This window comes from Cynocephalus volans, chromosome X, assembly GCF_027409185.1.
Source record: "Cynocephalus volans isolate mCynVol1 chromosome X, mCynVol1.pri, whole genome shotgun sequence".
In the NCBI taxonomy this organism is placed as follows: domain Eukaryota; kingdom Metazoa; phylum Chordata; class Mammalia; order Dermoptera; family Cynocephalidae; genus Cynocephalus; species Cynocephalus volans.
In genome coordinates, this window is record NC_084478.1 from 22,909,190 (window position 1) to 22,927,903 (window position 18,714).

General features: G+C 37.4%; 2 protein-coding genes across 9 annotated transcripts in view; both read right to left on the reverse strand.

Moving 5' to 3' along the window:
- Nucleotides 1-18,714, reverse strand: part of LOC134367693 (uncharacterized) — a 311,105-nt gene that overhangs the window by 190,681 nt on the left and 101,710 nt on the right. The window lies entirely within an intron of this gene.
- Nucleotides 1,315-3,363, reverse strand: LOC134367030 (serine/threonine-protein phosphatase 4 regulatory subunit 3B-like). The gene is made up of 2 exons (XM_063083675.1): nt 2,157-3,363; nt 1,315-1,997 (listed from the first exon to the last, which is right to left on the reverse strand). The coding sequence occupies exons 1-2, from the start codon at nt 3,361-3,363 to the stop codon at nt 1,315-1,317; spliced, it is 1,890 nt and encodes a 629-aa protein (XP_062939745.1).

The window sequence follows — 18,714 nt, forward strand, 5'->3', positions numbered from 1 at the left end:
CTTTGTAGCTTCTCCACTAGGCTCTTAGTTTTGCATAAGCTGTGTCTCCTGTTGGCACAATAGTAAATTTAATATGGTCTCTTTTATTTTTTGGAATTACAGGTCACATTTTAACTCCTAAATTTTATAGTTCAGCACGAATATCACCAAATGGTACAAAAAAGTACAGTGGTATTTTTAATATACGAAATAAATATCTGTTTTATGGAAAACTGTACTTTCTATCTACATAGTACTAATTAACACTAACTCTGAAATCTTCAAAACACGAGAAAGTGCTTTTCAGTTTAAGAAATTCCAGGAAAAATAGAATAAGTTAACTTGTTCCTCTAGAAATGAATCCTGTTAACACTTTGCTACAACTAATTTTTAGAGATTCATCTGCATACACTCTTTTATAAAGTATTTTTTATAGTATACATTTATTTATTTACAGAAAAAAACTTCATGTGGAGTATGCTGACTTTGACACTTAGGTAACTTTTTCTTGGCCCAAAATGGTTTCTACATATGAAATGCCTTTTCATTCAGCAGTGTTTTTTTTTTTTTTTTTTTGTATGTTAGTCTTTATAAATTACACTTTAACTCTTACCTCTGGTCTAGAAAGAACGATAAATTTCATTAATGAATCAGGAAATGACTTAAAAATATCTTTCACAATCTAGGCAGTTAAAAGTACTCAGTTCTACTTACTCCCAAGGTTCTAGAGAAAACCATGTGGGAATACTACCAAACTGTTCCTTGCCATCTCTTGTCTAAGAAAAGAATTGGACCAACAACTACACATTTTGAATCCAGCTTGCTTTTTTTATTCATGGAAATATACTCTGGAAGTTCCTTCCCTCTACCCATCAGGCTGAATTTTTGTTAAATGTTTGCAGAAAGATCTGGACAGCATAACTTTATTTTTTATTTTATTTGGCCTTGTTTTTCCATATAAATATAAACGTTTATTTCAAAAAGGCAACTGAAGGGAAGAACACCATGGCTACAACCATTGTGCAATTAGACTTTGCAAGAACTGTCTAATATAAACCTCTGAAACAAAACTACATTAATATTACTTTATCAGCCTGTGTCTTCCCCCCAAACTAAGACTTTCTTGCTAACAAGTTATCAAGCAAGTCTGGTTACATTTGTTTTTTTTAAGGTTATTGAAAGTCTTGTTTTTTACAGAATTGAACCCTCTTAAGCTCATCATATATGCTATTGTATATCTCACACAAGAAAGCTTTTGGAATCAGATTTTTCTCAGCTCATTGAAATTTATACAATTTTAGTTGAAGCACATGTTGAGGGTCTTCCATAAAGATTTTATTTGCTGAGATAAGGTCTTTCCCTTGGGGATGTTTCTTCTTTTTTATCTTCTTCTTCATCTTCATCATCTGGATAATCCACTAAGCGAACTACGCTGCTACCGTTTGGGCTCCTTGTTCTATTACCAACAGCAGAAGGAGATGAAAACAATTTTAAGTCACCAGGTGATGTTCTTTTGGGAAGGCCTACCTCGTTCCAATCTTCTTTTGTTCTTTTCATCTCCATGAATTGATCATAAGAATCTGGAAAGTTATTTTCCAATGATGGCATGACTGCTACTCCCATATCTTCTTTAAAACACATTTCTCCCTTTACCTCCGAGACTTTGGCACCTCCTTGAGGTATGTTACCATATGGTATGGAACGCAAATAATTCTGTATTCGACTTTCTCTGTCTTTCTGATCGTCATATTTAATCTTCAATCCTTTGAATGTCTGGACATATTCAATCGATTCAAGTGCACTATAAAACCTTTCGACTATATGTGCAACAAGAGATGGGATATTTTCCACTCTTATGTATTCAAAGAGCTCAATAATAGCTGAATTCAACATATTGTACCTGGTTCCATTATGCAGAAAAGCATTTACAACTGGGTCAAACAGATTTCCCCTGATGATGTAACTATTATAAAGTTCATCTTTAAGGCCAATCATCCTTCTCATAAAGCGAACAGCACACAAGACCAGGAAAGTGTGCTTTGAATTCATCAAAATCAAGACCCTTCTTAGCAAATCATTGCTCAAAATAGAGCTTTGTATGTAATGTGTGTGTTGTTGTAAGCAAAATGTGAGTAGGTCTAAAATTATAGCAAGCAGCTTTGCTGTTTGATAATTATTGGGGCAATTTTTGCTTTCGGTGGATATATTACCTCCTTCACGTTTGTCTTCTGAAGTGGTGGCCAAAAGTGGTGCTATCACGTTATGCAGACAATGTTTATAGAAGAAATTTAGAAAATCGCATCTTACGTTTTTATTGGATGCTGACAGCATGTTGTCCAGATCAAGCAAAGTGCGCAGATGTTCCATCACGTGCAGAGCACCTCCCAGCTCAGGATCAGTATCACAGGTCATTTGTTTAATCACTACATTAATGAAAAGATCATCACCTTCAGTCTTCTCTGCTTCCTCCATTACAAGTTTTCGGATCTTGGATGGACTGTACTCAACTAGATAAGTAAATATATCTGTAGCAGACGATCTTATTAGCACATCATCAGCACTCATTACGATTTTAAGAGCAGGAAGAATTTCCAATTGTGTCAACTTTTGGAATAACTTATACTTGCTTTGAGGCCGTAATGTCTTAGAAAATGCACAGAAGTCCTTGAAAAAAAGCACCAATTCACGCCATTTGTCATCATCTAGAGTCTTATCCGTTAACTGTGCCAAAACTTCAGACAAACACTTGCGATCTTGCTGCAGCATGCTGGCTATCTCAACCTTCTTGAGGAAAATAAAATGTTTAAGAGTAGAAAGATTATCTGCAGATGTGGGTGGCTGAGGCACCAGAACGTCATATATGTACTGCACTCTGTACATCTGACGTATTTTTTGCCTAAGTTCAGAGTCTGTTATTGGTATAAATTCCTGGAACTTGGCAGTTTGGCTCAAGAATTCCCTATGCCGTCTTGGCTGAGCCAAAGCAGGATCGTATTCAAGGCATCCCATCACATCCATGATACACTCATCAGAAAGCATGATCTTAAACAGAGGTTTGCTTTCGAAGGAGAACAGGCCTTTAATAATTGCATGTAAACGGTGTAAGCCTTCGGTGTTGTCTAGATTTTCACAAGTGCGGAACAGCTGCAGGAGTTTTTGAATATAATCCTCACTTTCCAGGACCAGAGCCAGCCTTTCCTTGCCGGTAGGCGAGGGGAGAACCGAGGTAACCAAAGCAGCGATTTGTTCAAGCCCATCGAGTTCACAATTAGGCAGCTGGACCAGCTCAGTGCAAGCCCAGGACACGTCCCCGGGACCTACTTGGTCCCAGCGCTGGTCTTCATCCCGAACACAGACTCTGACGTGGCGCCGTCTGCTCGCCATGTCCACCTCCGGCCTCACCGCACCAGATCCGGGGTTGGCTCCGGCCACCGCTTTGCGTATCCTGGCAACGGTAGCTGCGGCGACTAGGACAGCTACGGTGGCTGAGGTGGCAGTTCGGGTTGGCAGTGGTGACAGGGGCAGCAGTGGCTCCTGGGAGGCCACAGGTCAGCAGGGTTCCCGGCGGCCCTGCTGTCTTCCACTGTCCCCACTTCAATCTCCCCAACCTCCATCCCTGCCTTCTGCCCTCCTTACCTACGATCTCCTAAAAAGGGAGTCTCTGGGCCTGCTCTCGGCTGTCTGAAATAGCCTCGATCCCGAAGGAATCTTGTGATCCCCACAGGATTCTGCCCCAAGAATGTGCTTATGTGACAGTAACTATACTTGCCACAGGGAGCTGCTGCTAAATGCACGCATGGAAGCTTAGAAGTTAGAGGATGTTCTTGCATAAAGGATTGTTGTCCCTCGGAAACATTTTTACTCATCTGGTGTGTGGGGATGGAGACTTAGGAACTTTGACAAAAGGGAAGCTTAATCCCTATGTCCTGACCAAGTCCACATCTGACGTTCTACAACAAGAAAAGGCTGGACCAAATAAGAAGCAGGAGCAAGTGACCTACAGACCATTAGCAAGAATCAGAGGAATAGGCTTGGGTCTCCTCCATAAGACTTGGCCTAAGCCTGGATCCCTCTCTTAATCCATCTTAGAGAGAGGATATTGTTCCAAAAGGGAATTGGGCAGCCCCTTTCCTCTGTTCACTTAGGCCTAAAGCTCTGTCTTCCAGCACACATTTTCTGACATTTTCCAATCCATAAGTTCGTTCCTTATTCTTAGGGAAGGACTGAGCCAAAGGGAAACGGTGAGTTGAAATTAGCTAAGAGTGGATATTGACAATTACAGATAAATTATTTTACTTCTTTTCTTAGTGATGATAATCATAACGAGCACAACAAACAAATAATAATAATTAGTGCTTATTATTATTATGAAGAAGGTAATAACATAATTGACCAAGTATAATATTTAAATGCTTACTATATTCAAGACACTGTGAAAAGAATGTTATACAGAATTTCTTACTTAATTTTCGTAATAATTCAGTGATACAGGAGTATTAAGAATCCTTTTAGAATCAGGAAACAGACTTAGGGAACTTAAGTAAACTGCCAAACGTCACACAGCTAATAAATTGAGGAACTCAGATTTGAACACACCTTTCTGATTCCAAAATTGGTTTTCTCAGCCATTGAACTGTGATTACCACTTCTTTTCTTGGCTTTCATCACACATTATTTCACATTCCTTCCATCTGTATAATTTGTAATAAAGTTATCAAGACAAGATGAAAATAACGCACTTCCTCCTTTAGATACACATCTGTGTATGGCCAGCTTAAAAATAGAAGCTTGGATGTGGCAACTCTGTTAAATATAATTTTAACAGTAACCAAGTTGATTTTTGATGTAGCAGCAACTTCTGCAGTGTTCTTTTAAAAAATAATTCTCCAAAACCTTAACCCTGTTATTGCAAGGGAAAATCTGAAAACGGGGCCAAACGAAGCTCATTTGAGCTTGAATTGTCCTATTTGTAACAATCACTTCATTTTACATAGCATTGGAGATGTATGACAATTCTCAAGTAAAACAGAAAAACTTCCACACACCTCTGTTGTAGTGTTGCCTCCAGAAGATTCTGGCATGTTCCCTGGGACAGTATAGATGGGGTACACAGAGAATTGAATGTGAATTACAATCATTTTTTTTCTTTTCTTTTTCTGGTGGCTGGCTTGTATGGGATCTGAATTATTTACCCCAGTGTTATTAGCACCACACTCTACTGAGTGAGCTAACCAGACAGCCCCCTTGTTTATTTGTTTGTTTATTTTATTTTGTTTTTTGTTGGACAGTCATTTCATGATAAAATTCAAATCAATGCCAGGATACTGCTGGTTTAGTAACATTTACAAATCATGAATAATATTTAAACATAAGAATTACTAAATGATAGGATGTGCCAATACACTGTAATAATAATGACATGGATGCTAAAGGCCCAATTTTTTCCTCTATTGTGCTTATATTAAAGTATGTATTAGAATCAATTCTAAAACTGTCAGTTCTCTGAATGTGCCCTCAGGTTCTATTCTTCAAGAGGCATTCAGCACAAATCTGTGTGTTTTCATAATTTTGTATGCTTTATTTGCTTTTTCACTTAACCTTCATTCACTAATGGCATGAGGAAGATGTTATTACTGTCCTACTGGAGAGAAAAAAACTTGAAACTGCAAACTCAGTCAAATATTTGGTTTAAACCCTCACAGTTAGTGATGACGCCAGTATTTGAAACCAGGCCTTTTATAGAGTAGTTCCGACTCCCCACTTTGCTGTTCCCAATATGTAATGCTCTTTCTCAGACTATGAATAAATGGTTACAGCAGATGTTTACAACAATGCGATTTTTATCCCAATGATCACTGTTATTTGCTATTTCTCCATTTTGTTTTGTGAAGGAAAAACTTAAGAGCAGTTCAAAATCCAAATGGGTGGTATCAATCTTAAGACTCAGGAGGCTTCTTCCATGTTGGACGTCTGCTTTCCTCACACTTCTTCCCCCAGAACTTAAGGGAGTAAAAGGTATAGTTCTTGATGACTCTGCTCTGAAAATAAATACTTTCACACAAGGATTTTGCAATTCATCCACATCTTATGACTACTAAGAGCTTAATTTTTATACTTCCTGAGTTGTTTTAGAAGACATTAAAGAAATGTGTCACATATTTCTGAAGTTTAGATATAGGTAACCCAAGCAAATATATACAGATAGAATATTTAGTATTCTTTTTGTAGGAAGAAAGAGCATTTCATAGTTGAAACACAAGGCAAGCAGTGTCAACTCCATCCTTCCTTTTGTTCTTGTAAACAATATGGGGTCATTCTTGACTTTTCTCTTTCTGACTCTTTACGTTTAGTTTTTTCGTATATGCTGTCTGTCTGACTATCAAAACGTATTCAATATCCTACTGCTTCTCACCACTACCACCAGTGTCAAAGCACCATCATCTTTCATTTGGAAATTTCTAATATTCTCTTCCCCTGGCTTCTACCTTTTTGCCCTACTAGTACATTCTCAGCACAATAACGAGAGCTGGGACTTTTAAAACACAAGTCATACCCTCCCACTTCTTTGCTCAAATGTGTTTCTACCCTACTTAGAATGAAAGCCAAAGTTCTACCTACGGTATATACAGCCTAACAAGATCTGGCCCCCTTGAACTATGCAAGCTCTTCACCCTTTCCCATATTCTACGCCAGCCACACTAGCCACCTTGCTGTGTCTGAAGTACATCAGGCACACTCTTGCTTCAGGGCCTTTGCACCTGCCTTTCTTTCCATCCAGAACACTCTACTTCTCAGAATTGTATCTACGTGGCACACCCTCACCTCCTTCAAAAATTTATTCAAATGTCTTCCCACTCAGTGAGACCTTCCCTAACCACCTCTTGAAAATTGTAATGTCCTCGCGACCCAACCTGCCCATCCCTTTTATATATATATATATTTATATTTTTTTCCTACATATCACTTAGTATCATCTGATTACTTTGTATTTCTCTTATTCTGTTTTTTAAACCAGACTATCAGCTGTATAAGGGCCGTGATTTTATTTTATTATTGTTTTAGTTTGTTCAGTTCTGTGTTTCTAGCACTTGCTGTAGGCATGGTTCATTATATTTTATCAACAATTATTTATGGTATGTATGTATGTATGTATGTATGTATGTATGTATGTATGTATGTATGTATAAATATATAAATAAATTAAAAAACAAACAAACAAACAAACCTTTTTTTCTAGGATTATTTCAAATAATCCATTTATTTATTTCTCACATAGTCATTGAGCTGCCCCTATGTACAGGCCCTATATCAGGCACTGGGGACAAAACAGGGAATTTGAACTTTTATGTCCAGTCCTATTTTGGAATACTTTGATGGTTGTATCAGGAGATTTTTTTTTTTTTTTTTGTCGTTTTGGTGACCGGCACTCAGCCAGTGAGTGCACCGGCCATTCCTATATAGGATCCGAACCCGCCGCGGGAGCGTCGCCACGCTCCCAGCGCCGCACTCTCCCGAGTGTGCCACGGGCTCGGCCGGAGATATTTTTAATTTACAAGGTACACTTGGCATTTTCTCTGCTGCCCCAATTCCACCCTTTTGGATAGTTTACTTCTTACTGATAGTGACCAGGTGACTAATATTCTCCTGTTTTCAGCTTTTAGTTGCAAGAAAAGCTAGTGAATTGAATCAGGTGGATGTTTTCCTCCATGTTCTGTCAAATATTTCTTCCCTAACTTCGAGATTTCAGATGGAGGTTGCGGCTTTTCCATCCACTCTCAAGTACTGAAAGAACCTTAATTCTAGTATTGAAATGTTCAGTCTCTTTCAAGCTTCTGTTTGAGTCATATCTTGTCCAAAGAAAATTCATGGCCAAGACCAGAATCAAGGGATAAAAAAGTATGCTGCCCCTAGAGTGCGGGAACATAGCAAAGTTATGTAGCAAAGGACATGGGGAGAGGGAAGGGTGAAGAATTGGGTACATTGATGCAATCTTCCACAAACTTGGACAACAAGTATAACCCAGAAGTTTTCTGGGCCAAGAGCGATGTATGATCCCTGTATACATAGAGTATTAGAGTGTGTGAACACTTAAAACCTTTTATTCTCAGCTGAAAGCGTCATCCTGTTGTGTGTGCACTGCAGCAGTACTGGCCCTCATCTCCCATAGTATCAGAAGTGAGACTCAGTCTTAAGTATTTTCTCGGATCTACAGGCAGTTGGTGTCAGCACTAGCACATTCTCAGTTGTGTGCTTGGCTTCTGTGGAAGCTCCATAATCTTCTGCTCACACCTCAGAAACTTAGGAGAGGACGGAAAAGGAGAAAAATGTTGTCTTGGCCTCATGTAAATTTTAGAATCTCACTTTCAGTGCCATCCTCTCCTCTTTCTACTGTTCAAATACTTACTTCTACACTCATTTTGAATTTTGTTTTAAATTACATTATTCATAGATCTTCACTTCTTCTTCGTCTGGATAGACCAGGCTACTTCCTTTTCCCTCCTGGAACACTGGGAATAACATTAGCTGTCTTCTTACTAATTGTCCTATAACCATTTCGTATAAATAACAGCAAGGAGCCTAATTTGGAGTTAAAAACTGCTCAACTTTTACTTACAGATAGAAATAATCTCCATTTCTTCAGAAGAACACAAAACCTATTATGCAATAAAATATAAATTTTAATTTTATACGAAGCAGTTGATTTCAACTTAACATTTACTTCCATTATCATTTAAAAGAGTGCCTTGAATATAATATATTTGATATTTTGTGAGAGAATTGGACTGAGTCAGACACAGAAAAAAATGTTTTGATGATAAATAAGGAAAAATCCTAAACATCTTGGCTAATATGGATTTTGGGTGCATTGCTACGTGTGTGAAGATCTGGTTCATTCTTCCCGAGAAATAACCTTCTGTGTTTTGTTACTGCCAGGGGATCTGCTATCATTTTCTTGGGCAGGAGTGCTGGTATGGTGGTGTAGGAATGTATTTTTAAATTATACACTAAAATCACTCAAAAAATATCAAATTTTGGTTTCTAGTTACTTAAAAGTATAATTTAAGAGGCTTATCAGATTTACAGGCGATGCATAGAGTATCATGGTTTTTAGTACTGAATGTGTACTGCATAACTTCATAAATACAATAACTGTATTCCTATATCTTAGATGATTCTTACGTGTTATGTTTCCCATGAAACAGGACCCTATGAAGTGAATTTTGATTAAGATCTCAGGCCGTGAAAATGCCTACATTGGCTGGTTGGTTGATTATTGAGAGTAGGTGGAGTAGGGTAGTTCTTCTTTGTCCACAAGATGCCATTAGCACCCAACCCCCCAGTTTTGACAACCAGAAGAATCTCCAGACACTGCCAAACATCTCTCTTGGGGGGGGGCGGGGGAAAGCAAAATTACTTCTAGTCGAGAAATACTGCTAGTAATAATGTTCAGTTCTTATCATTTACTAAGTTTCCAACATGTAAAAAGCAGCTTAAAAAACTCAAATATTACAGTTCTTATTTCATGTCTGATATAGTAAAACCAGCTTATTTGAACTTTTGTTGTCCAAGATTTCTATTAACCAGGATCTCTGCATATTTATAATAAAACAGTAAATGTCATTTATTTTCAGGTCTTTCTCCAGGAAAATAATTAAAAAATGAATTTGTTTTAGTAATGTCTAGTGAGTGCTTATAGTTTTATGTTGCTTTGGCATCCATTTTTGAATATACGTTTACCTTTTTATACCAGAAGAAAAGTTCAGTCACCCTTGACACAGTTTCCAGTTCTATGCCCTGCCTGGATGGCTTCAGCTGGTGGCCAGAGGTAAAGACTTAGGGGCATGTCCTCTACCTAGCAGGCTGGGCTACCTGCTTTCCCACTGCTTCCTTTAAAGGGACCATTCAGACATCTGCCTGGAAACTTAAAGTGATGACCCCTCAGTCACAGCATGAGCTCCTAGAACTAATGCCTGCTTGCTTTAAACCCAATAATTAGAACTCCCTACAGAAAACCTGTTTGGCTATAAAAGTGTTGGCCGAAGGGTCCCCACTCAGCCCACGTGGACTCCCTCCCTGACCTCCCGGTATATGTGGCCTCCTCCAGGCATGCCTTGTATCCACCAGGTTCGATAAGTACTAAAAACTCTTAAAGTTTTACATTGTGGTTGTGTCATTGAAGCCCTGCAGCAATTTGACCCCTGACACTGAGGCTCCCCTGCCCATGCAGCAACCCTCCACCCCCAGGAGACTCATGTGTGGACCTCTGGTGTCTGCTGGGGACAGTAGCTACCAAATAAATTAATAATGAAACTCAGGGAGTTGATTCAAGACACAACTCCCCTTCTGATGTCCTGCAGGTCTTTCCCTGCAGCAGGGAGAGCTTTCACACTTTCTACAAATCCACAGTCTAGAATTAGCAGGTCTCACCTCCTCACACTCATCTCCAACCCCTTTCCCCTCAGCCTACTGCTCATCTTGCTCACTGGCTTTCTTGCATATCTCTTTCCTATCTACGGCCTCTGTTCTTGCTGCTTCCACTGGCCAGAATTCCGTGCAACTGTATTTTCACATATCTCCCTCATCATCTTTCACATTTTGTCTCCAAAATCAGTCCCTGAAAAATACCTCTCGGCCTACAATCTGAGACAGCAACCCCTTCTCTTCTCTGACGTTGCCTTATTTTAGCTTATCAATAGAACTTTCTCAATCTGAAGCCACCACATCATTTGCTTACTTTTATTGTCTTATTCTGCCCCCACCCCACCAGAGGCAAAGATGGATCCTGGACAGTCTTATTCTCCCCTGTATCGCGTTGCCTAGAAGACAATAGGTATTCAGTGAATATTAAGAACGAGTGTATAAAAGAATGTGAAAAAAATCACTCTTTTCACTATGATGGAAGAATTCATTATAAAAAGAATTAAATTCCTTCTCATTTTATTAAAATCTATTAATTTAGTATCAATTTCAGAAACCAGTTTTTTTTTTTTTTTTTTTTCAGGATCTTCCTTAAACTTCTTTCTGTCTGAGCGTATTGAGGTGAACAAACTTGTCCGTGTTTCCACAGTAAAACTCAGCTTAGATTTGAAACCTGGAGTCAGAGTCAAGAACCTGTGTGGTTAAGCTCTTTGCTCTACAGCATGTCACCGTTCTCTTTCCCTTCTCTTTAAATAGGTGCTGAAGCCAAGTTATATATCAATGTTATAAAATCATCAGGTTAGAATTCTCAGCTTTTCGGGACAGGCAAATATATGTCTCCATATGTCCCTTCCTTTCTCTCACCGCCCTCTTTTTCTCCTTAATGGAAAGAATAGAGGGCAATTAGGTATCAACTGCTTCTACTTGGTCATCTCTCTACCTTAAAGTATTTGTCTCCAAAACAGAACTATTCTTATCCTATTTCTTATTTTTGCTTTAAATAGAGGTAAACTAATTTTGAGTTTATTTCTTTTTTCCACATGCTTCTGATTGTACTAAGCTTCAGTTGAAATGCTAGCTTTACAAATGTGTGCTATTTGAATTTGCCTTCAGCATATCTTGCCCCTTGACTTTTCACAACTGTTTCTCTTTCCAAATGTATTTTTTCTCTCTTTATTTTTTCCCACTCTGAACTCATAAAAGATCTTTGTAAACATGGTTTTTACAGCCATTTGTCCCATTCACTCATCAGTAGGATCACTCTTTGTAGTAATCTCATTACGATGCTTGCCACTCATTTGCTCAAGCTGTATCTCTTTTAATGCAGGTGTATATGGAGAACTCATTTTAAAATTTTCCATTTGAGGGGCTGGCCCATGGCTCGCTTTGCAGAGTTTGGTGCTGATAACACCAAGGCCACGGGTTCAGATCCCTATATAGGGATGTCCGGTTAGCTCACTTGGAGAGCGTGGTGCTGACAAGACCAAGTCAATGGTTAAGATCCCCTTACTGCTCATCTTTAAAAAAATCCATTTGAGATTATCTCATTGATACTTTACTCTGTGCATCTCATGCCATCCATAGGTAGCATTAGATTACCTAGACTGGTTTTATTATACAGAGCAGAAGATTTTTTTTTTTTGCTTTTATTTTAAAGATGATGAAGTAAGGAGATGTGACAACTTGCATAGATAATATTTTCTAATATCATTCAGCTTGCACCAATGAGACCCTTTTTTTGCCTTTCCTCTCAAATAAACGTTCTGAACGTTCCTTTTGTAACTTCTCCTATTCTCTTTTCACTGCCCGAGGCAGAGAATGAGAGGTCACATGTGCTGAGTGGCTTCCTTTCATCAGAAGGTAAGCGCCAGTCTTCCCCAGGACAGTCACACCTGACCATGCCATTGCATTTATGGTGTCTGACTTTCTTGGTTGCATATATTTCTCTCTTCACAAAAGATAACTTTAGCAGCATATCTCAAGGAGAAATAGAATTCTACTATATAGCAATTCTATATATCTTCAAAGTACCCCCCATTATTCAAAAATTATATCTACCTAATTATCTAATTTCTGTGTCTTGTGTATTTATGCTGACTTCAGCAATATTAGCCTGTTTTTCACTTTAATTCAATAATGAAAATATGAGAGGAAGAATATGCCTTTTTTGTAATATTCTTGAGGTTGCTCTTGGCACATACTTATGGGAGTCTTTGCCATCTATTAAGAATAAGCAACAAAGGAAAGCAATGAAAAATGATAAGACATACCCATTCCCTAGGGCTCTAATGTTCAGGCTCAACTGGAGTCCCAAGGGTGTTTTAACACCTAAGGCCTCTGACTATAAATCTGTCCCTGGGGTCTTTTCAGTTACTTCAGGGAAGTGTCAGTTGCTTATAGTATAGGAAGCAATTACCCCCATGCAGAAAATAGATCAAGGAAAGGAAGGAAGAAACCTAGTTACTGGAATAAGGAACTGAAAAAAGAAAGCCTACAAGAAATGAAAATAAAAGAGCACATGGAAAAAAGTGCAATGACATATATTTACTATTTATTTTATACTTAGAAGATATATAAAGATAGATACAGTGGCATATAGTTATAGTCATCTATATGTTCATTTGCATCCATATTTATATCCCATCCACATATGTATACATATGCAGATCCACACTTCTCTCCTTATCTGTGTCTGTCACTGAGAGGAAGCAGTCTTGGTGATTAAGAGCTCAAACTCAAAAACAGATAGTTCAAGTTGAAACCCAGGCTCTGCCAGGCACTAGTCATGTGACATGGACAGATACCTAATATGTCTGGGCCTCCATTTCTGCATCTCTAAAGTGGAACCATTCTCTACTTCAGTTGATTGTTATAGGATTAAAATAGGTAACATGTATAAAACACAATGGTGCCGGGTGAAGTCATTATTATACTATTTAAGGCACATTACTCCCGTTCAAAGAAAATGGGTCCAAGAAACTGAAGCCTTTTTGTTTAAGTGGGCAGAGTGGCTAGGAGTTAAATGCAAATTTATCAAGGCTTGCATATGCCTGTGAGCTGTTGAGAGACATAGTCTCCCTCCCTACTTCCTCAGCCCAGGCACTTTCTGAGGTGAAGGCAGCAAAAGGGAGGAAGCCTGTGATTAATCGGCTTAGAGCCTGGGAGGCTCTGGAGGAGTGGCTGGTCTAAGCTGTGTGCTTTAGAGCTGGATGGGGAGTTCTGTATAATAGGAGTCCTCTCAAAAGCCTGTGGTGCTCTAGGTGATCCTGCCATTTCTCAATACCCTTGATTTTAATTGGTTTTCTTGTGAAAATAGGTCAAATTGCTTGATTTCACTTACTGCTTGGGTCCAGAGCAGAGTCAATTTGTGCAACTCAAGTTTTCATGGGTTACTGCTTGTATTGCAGTGAGTTACTGTGAACTCACAGGTACAGGCAGGAAACACCAAGGATTAAAACAGGAAAACAGAGGTTATTGATATGCTGGCGTTGTCTCAGCAGACTCAAGTCAAAAGGCTGAGCTCCCCAACACAGTGGGGCAGTTATTTTTATATTGTAGTATTTCAGGGTTTCTTTGACTGAGCAAGAGCAGTGATCTTATGATCTTATGGGGGTATGACTCTGTCTCGGGGTGGAAAAGTACAGCAGGTGAGAAGCATGCTGAAAAATTCTGTTTTAGCAGTCTGTGGAAACCACAGGGTGAGACCTAGGGGGCCTGTAGCTGCAGCAGGGTGTTAGCAAGTCTGTGGTAACCACAGAGTGAGAGAAGGTGGGGTGACATGACATCTGGGTGTGGGTCTTGGTTACTGCATAGCGTGGCACAGCATGGATGTCTAACAACCCCAGCTGGGCTGGACACAGCCAGGTAAGTATGAGTGCCTCAATATATGCTTAGTTTTACAAACACACACAATCACACTATTTTGTTCCCTTTTATCTCCAGTTCTTTCTTGTGTGGGTTATTTCTATTATCCCAACTACAAGGACAAAAAAGGTAAAAGATATAGGTCTAAATGATGTTACTATAGACTGTAGGATGTTTAGCAACATTCCTGGCCTCTACCATTAGAGGCCAGTAGCACCCCTCTCTCCTGCCATTTGTACAACCAAAAATGGCTCCAGACATTGCCAAATGTTTTCTCGAGGACAAAATAACCCCCAACTGAAAACCACTGAGTTAAAATAGAATATTTTTGCACAGTGTTCTTGTCTCTCCATGCATGTAAATACTAATCAGTAATTTAAAGAGGATAAAATTATTTTGTTACCCAATTATATTGAAGATAGTGTATTAATATAAACATTTTGATGTTTATTATATAGTATACTGATTTTATTCCAATTTAAACAACAAAGGATCACATTTCTTTAAAATTCTGTAGCTTGTATTCTAGAAAATCATTGATTGCAGCTATTTAATGAAAAAGTTAACCTAAAAAGTGAAAAGTTTTATCTTATAAAAAGTTTCCATGTTCAGTTAGTAAAGGCTTTATTTGATTTCTTTTAATGTGTCTCAGCCAGATACATTTCTCAGAACCCAATAAAAATATACAGAGTAATGTCACATTGGAAATAATTTCACAGTTTACTATACTAATTTTAAGCACTATAGGTTTACTAAATTCCTGTTTGTGACAATGAAACCGAATAATCAAGGTAAAAGTTTAAAAGCAACACTGACCCTCCCTACTTCTTGCTTTATTGCAGGTAAATGGAGCCTACGTATCCCCACATGCATTTATGGCTCTGGTGAAATTTAAAAGGCATCTTGCATGAACTGAAAGAATACACATTTTGTCTTTTTGTGTGATCTCATGTTTTACTTACTCCAGAGCAGTAGATCAATAGCTGTGTGCCCAGAAATCACTTTTCAGTAGTGTTGTGGAGTATCAAGAACATGGAGAAAGAGAATTTTTATTGTCTCAGGAAACTTGGTGCCCTTTTGTATTGCTCATGGCAACAGTAATCTGAACTTTTTAGTTACATTCTCTAAGCTCTGAACATTTAGAATTCAATGCTAGCATATTCAGAATGATTGAAACTGCTTTATTTGTCATCATTACCATGGTTACTAATAAGTTCTTAAACTCCCATACGTGAAATTGCTGAAATGAGCATTTTATGAAGCAAGTTACACAGATACAAATCTCAACATTTACTACTTAAAACTTGTATGTCAGAACAAATACTAATTTTGTGCAAAGTTTTGAAAAGTGTAAGCAAGTAAAGACATTATGTTGAGAGACAAGAACCCTAGTGTCTAGTTCTGTTTCCCATCTATTTTGTTGAGATCTCCATCAAGCTATATCACAATGAATTTGTTTTTAGTACCTTCCATGTGACATGTAACTTGTGGTGTCTTCATATTTGAAGTCCAGTTATTTACAGTGTCTCATATCTGTTATTTGAGCTTTTGGCTATTCCCCTGACATGATTTATAGAAGCCTGTATTTTGACTCATGCCATTTTGGGCTGCTGTTTCTTTTGCTGTTGTCAAACATTTTTTGAAGCAATTACTGGAATAAAGAAAAAAAATAAAACTATAATTGTAACCTATTTAGAAAATAAGAATGAGTACAATGTATATTTATATGTCTTATTTCATGTGGCCAATATAGTACTCCAAGAAAAAGTCATAGCTACAGATATTGTCGTTATTAATTGAGAAAGATTAAAAATAAATGAGCCTATTAGCCAAGTCAAGAGTTATCAAAAGAAGAAAACAAGTTTAATGACCACAGGACTAAGGACTTAACAAATATAGATAAGTCTGATGAATCAGAAAACAGAAAGAATAGAATTGAAAATTACATCCAAGATTTTTTTCTTTGATTAAACAACAACAAAAAATGGGTGAACTTTTGGCAAGTGTTATAGAAAAATGAGAAAAATGTATATACACACTAGAAAATATAAAGAGAACATAGCAACAAAGGTAGATATCCTATGGGAAATATTCTATAAATTCCATGAGAATACTAGAAATCTTAACACAATAAAATTTTCTTTTGGAACTGTAAACAGCCGAATTGGACTTAGAAAGAAGTATAAAACCTGAAATCAATGATGATGTCAGACGTTTTCAAAAAACTGTTCCTCTAAAATATGCATGGTTCACTTAGATTCTTCATCTGTGAACTCATTTTTTTAATGCATTATAATTATTTCTAAACATAGACAATATTAGAAATCTTTCTATATCACTTTCAAGATGATAATGTATGTTCTGGGGGTGGGGGAAAGGGTTTCAAGGATCAGCACTTGAAAAAGAACCTACGTGATGTTCTTCTAAGAAAATTGGTTTTAAAATCCTAGGAGAAAACCCAGCAATTAATTCCAGCAACATGCTAAAAATAAACTTTAACAAATCCCAGTTTATGTAACGGTTGAATCAATGTGAAGAAATTTAATACTAGAATGCATGAAATGGTAAAAACTGTATGATCATGTTAATGGATACTGAAAAGACAGTTGATAAAATGCAACCTTAATTAGTTATAAATTTTTTTTTTTGTAATTGGAAATAAAAGGACACTTTTATCACATCATTATAAAGGGACTTACTGGATTGCATGGAGTAGCAGCATTCTCAGTAGATTAAGGAAGAAGACAAGGGGTATACGTTACTCCCGTCATTACATCACCCTATTCTGATAGTGCCACTACAATGAGACAAAACCACAACATCACACAAGAAAGTATAAGAAGACACAAGGCTAAGGAAATTTCCATTGCACCAAACAGTGGAATTGCTAGGACGGCTGGGCTCCCTTTTGGCTGCCTCTCCCTCTAGTACAGCTTTTCCTGACTCACTGTCCTTGCAAGCAAGGTGAGAGAGATGTGAAAAGCTTCCTGGGGTGGATTTATCTAACAGAAGTGCGTCACCTATGATAAAATACCAGACTTCCCAGGAGGGGGAAATATGTCTCTCAAGGCGCTGCAGAAGGGTCCGTGTGATTTTCCTCATTGTTGCTTTAAAAATCCAAATTTTCTACTTAACATCAGGGTTACCCAAACTGATTTTTCCATTCATGATTTTCGATGAGCGAGGTGTGATTTGGGAACTGAATTCATGAAGAGGCAGCACGGCAGAGAGAAAAGCCCTGACATGGACCATCGGGGGCTGCTGTGACATCTGTGGAACGCAACCCCTCTTCTACCACACCCCCTACCAGAATAATTATTTGCCTTGACTTTTATTCACTGGAACACTTTATTATTTTCCTACTTAAATATTACCTGCCTTTAGTATCTACAGTGATGGTGTTTATATTTTCACATTTTATTCTCCATCACTTTAAACTGGTTTCAAAGAACTTTGTGAGGGATAAGGAGATTATAACATTTTTAATTTATGCTGCTTGAACTTTGCGTATCTGCAATACTAGTGGACAAGGCATATTCGCACATTTGATACATAAATAACATGCTTTGACGGCAGGATATAATTACAAATCCCACTTCCCAGAAAACTTTCAAAACTATTTTTTATAAAATTATAATTAAAAAAATTTAAAAAATTATCGTGAATGCAATGATTACCAAAATGCAGAAATAATTTACGTGAAAGATACCTTCCTTAAAACAAAGTCACCTATGCTAAAATTCTTGTTGAACATTAATTTATGGTAAGCTCAAATGTCATTAATTTTCTACATCTTTAAAAAGTATTACTTATGGAACTTCATGAAGAACCAGTGCTTTGTATTTTAACCCTACATCTGCTACTGACTTAATTTCAGTAATTTTTTATATGTGATATATTGCAGTGCTTTATTTCTCATTATTATACAGAATTACCAAGTCGAAAATTAATAAATGATTTTGTACATTGCCTGGCTAAAGATCACCATGTCAAACATTTTTTTCCTTCAAACAATAGAGAGAGAATCCATTCAGATACAAACAACAACAACAAAAAACAGTTTCTAAAGGTCAAATAGTATTTGGTTTTCTCTGACTTACGTTTCGATGAAAAATGTTAGCCTTACAAATCTGGTATACTAAAACAGCCCTTCACTAGAGAGAAGGAAAATAAAACAGAGGCCAGTCTTTTCATTTAAACGTTTCTGGACAAATAATAAATCCTTTTGGAAATCTTTTCTATTTATATTTAAATTGCATATAGATGACAAAAGATCATTTAAGTCTCGCTACTATTATTGTGATGAAAGAATTGTTGACACTTTTAATTAGTTAAATAAACTCTTCTTTATTTAGAAACCAAGGAACTCATAAAGATAAAAGGATGATAAACATTTTGCTTCTTTTTACATATTCTGCATGCTATCTTCTATTTGTTCCAATAGATTTAACT

Excerpts from the sequence above, each read along its gene's own strand:
- LOC134367030 (XM_063083675.1), bottom strand. The coding sequence starts at position 3,363 with ATGGCGAGCAGACGGCGCCACGTCAGAGTCTGTGTTCGGGATGAAGAC. Across the intron at positions 1,998-2,156 it reads CGAAAGCAAAAATTGCCCCA|GTGCTGTTCGCTTTATGAGA; the intron begins ATAATTATCAAA and ends TCCTGGTCTTGT.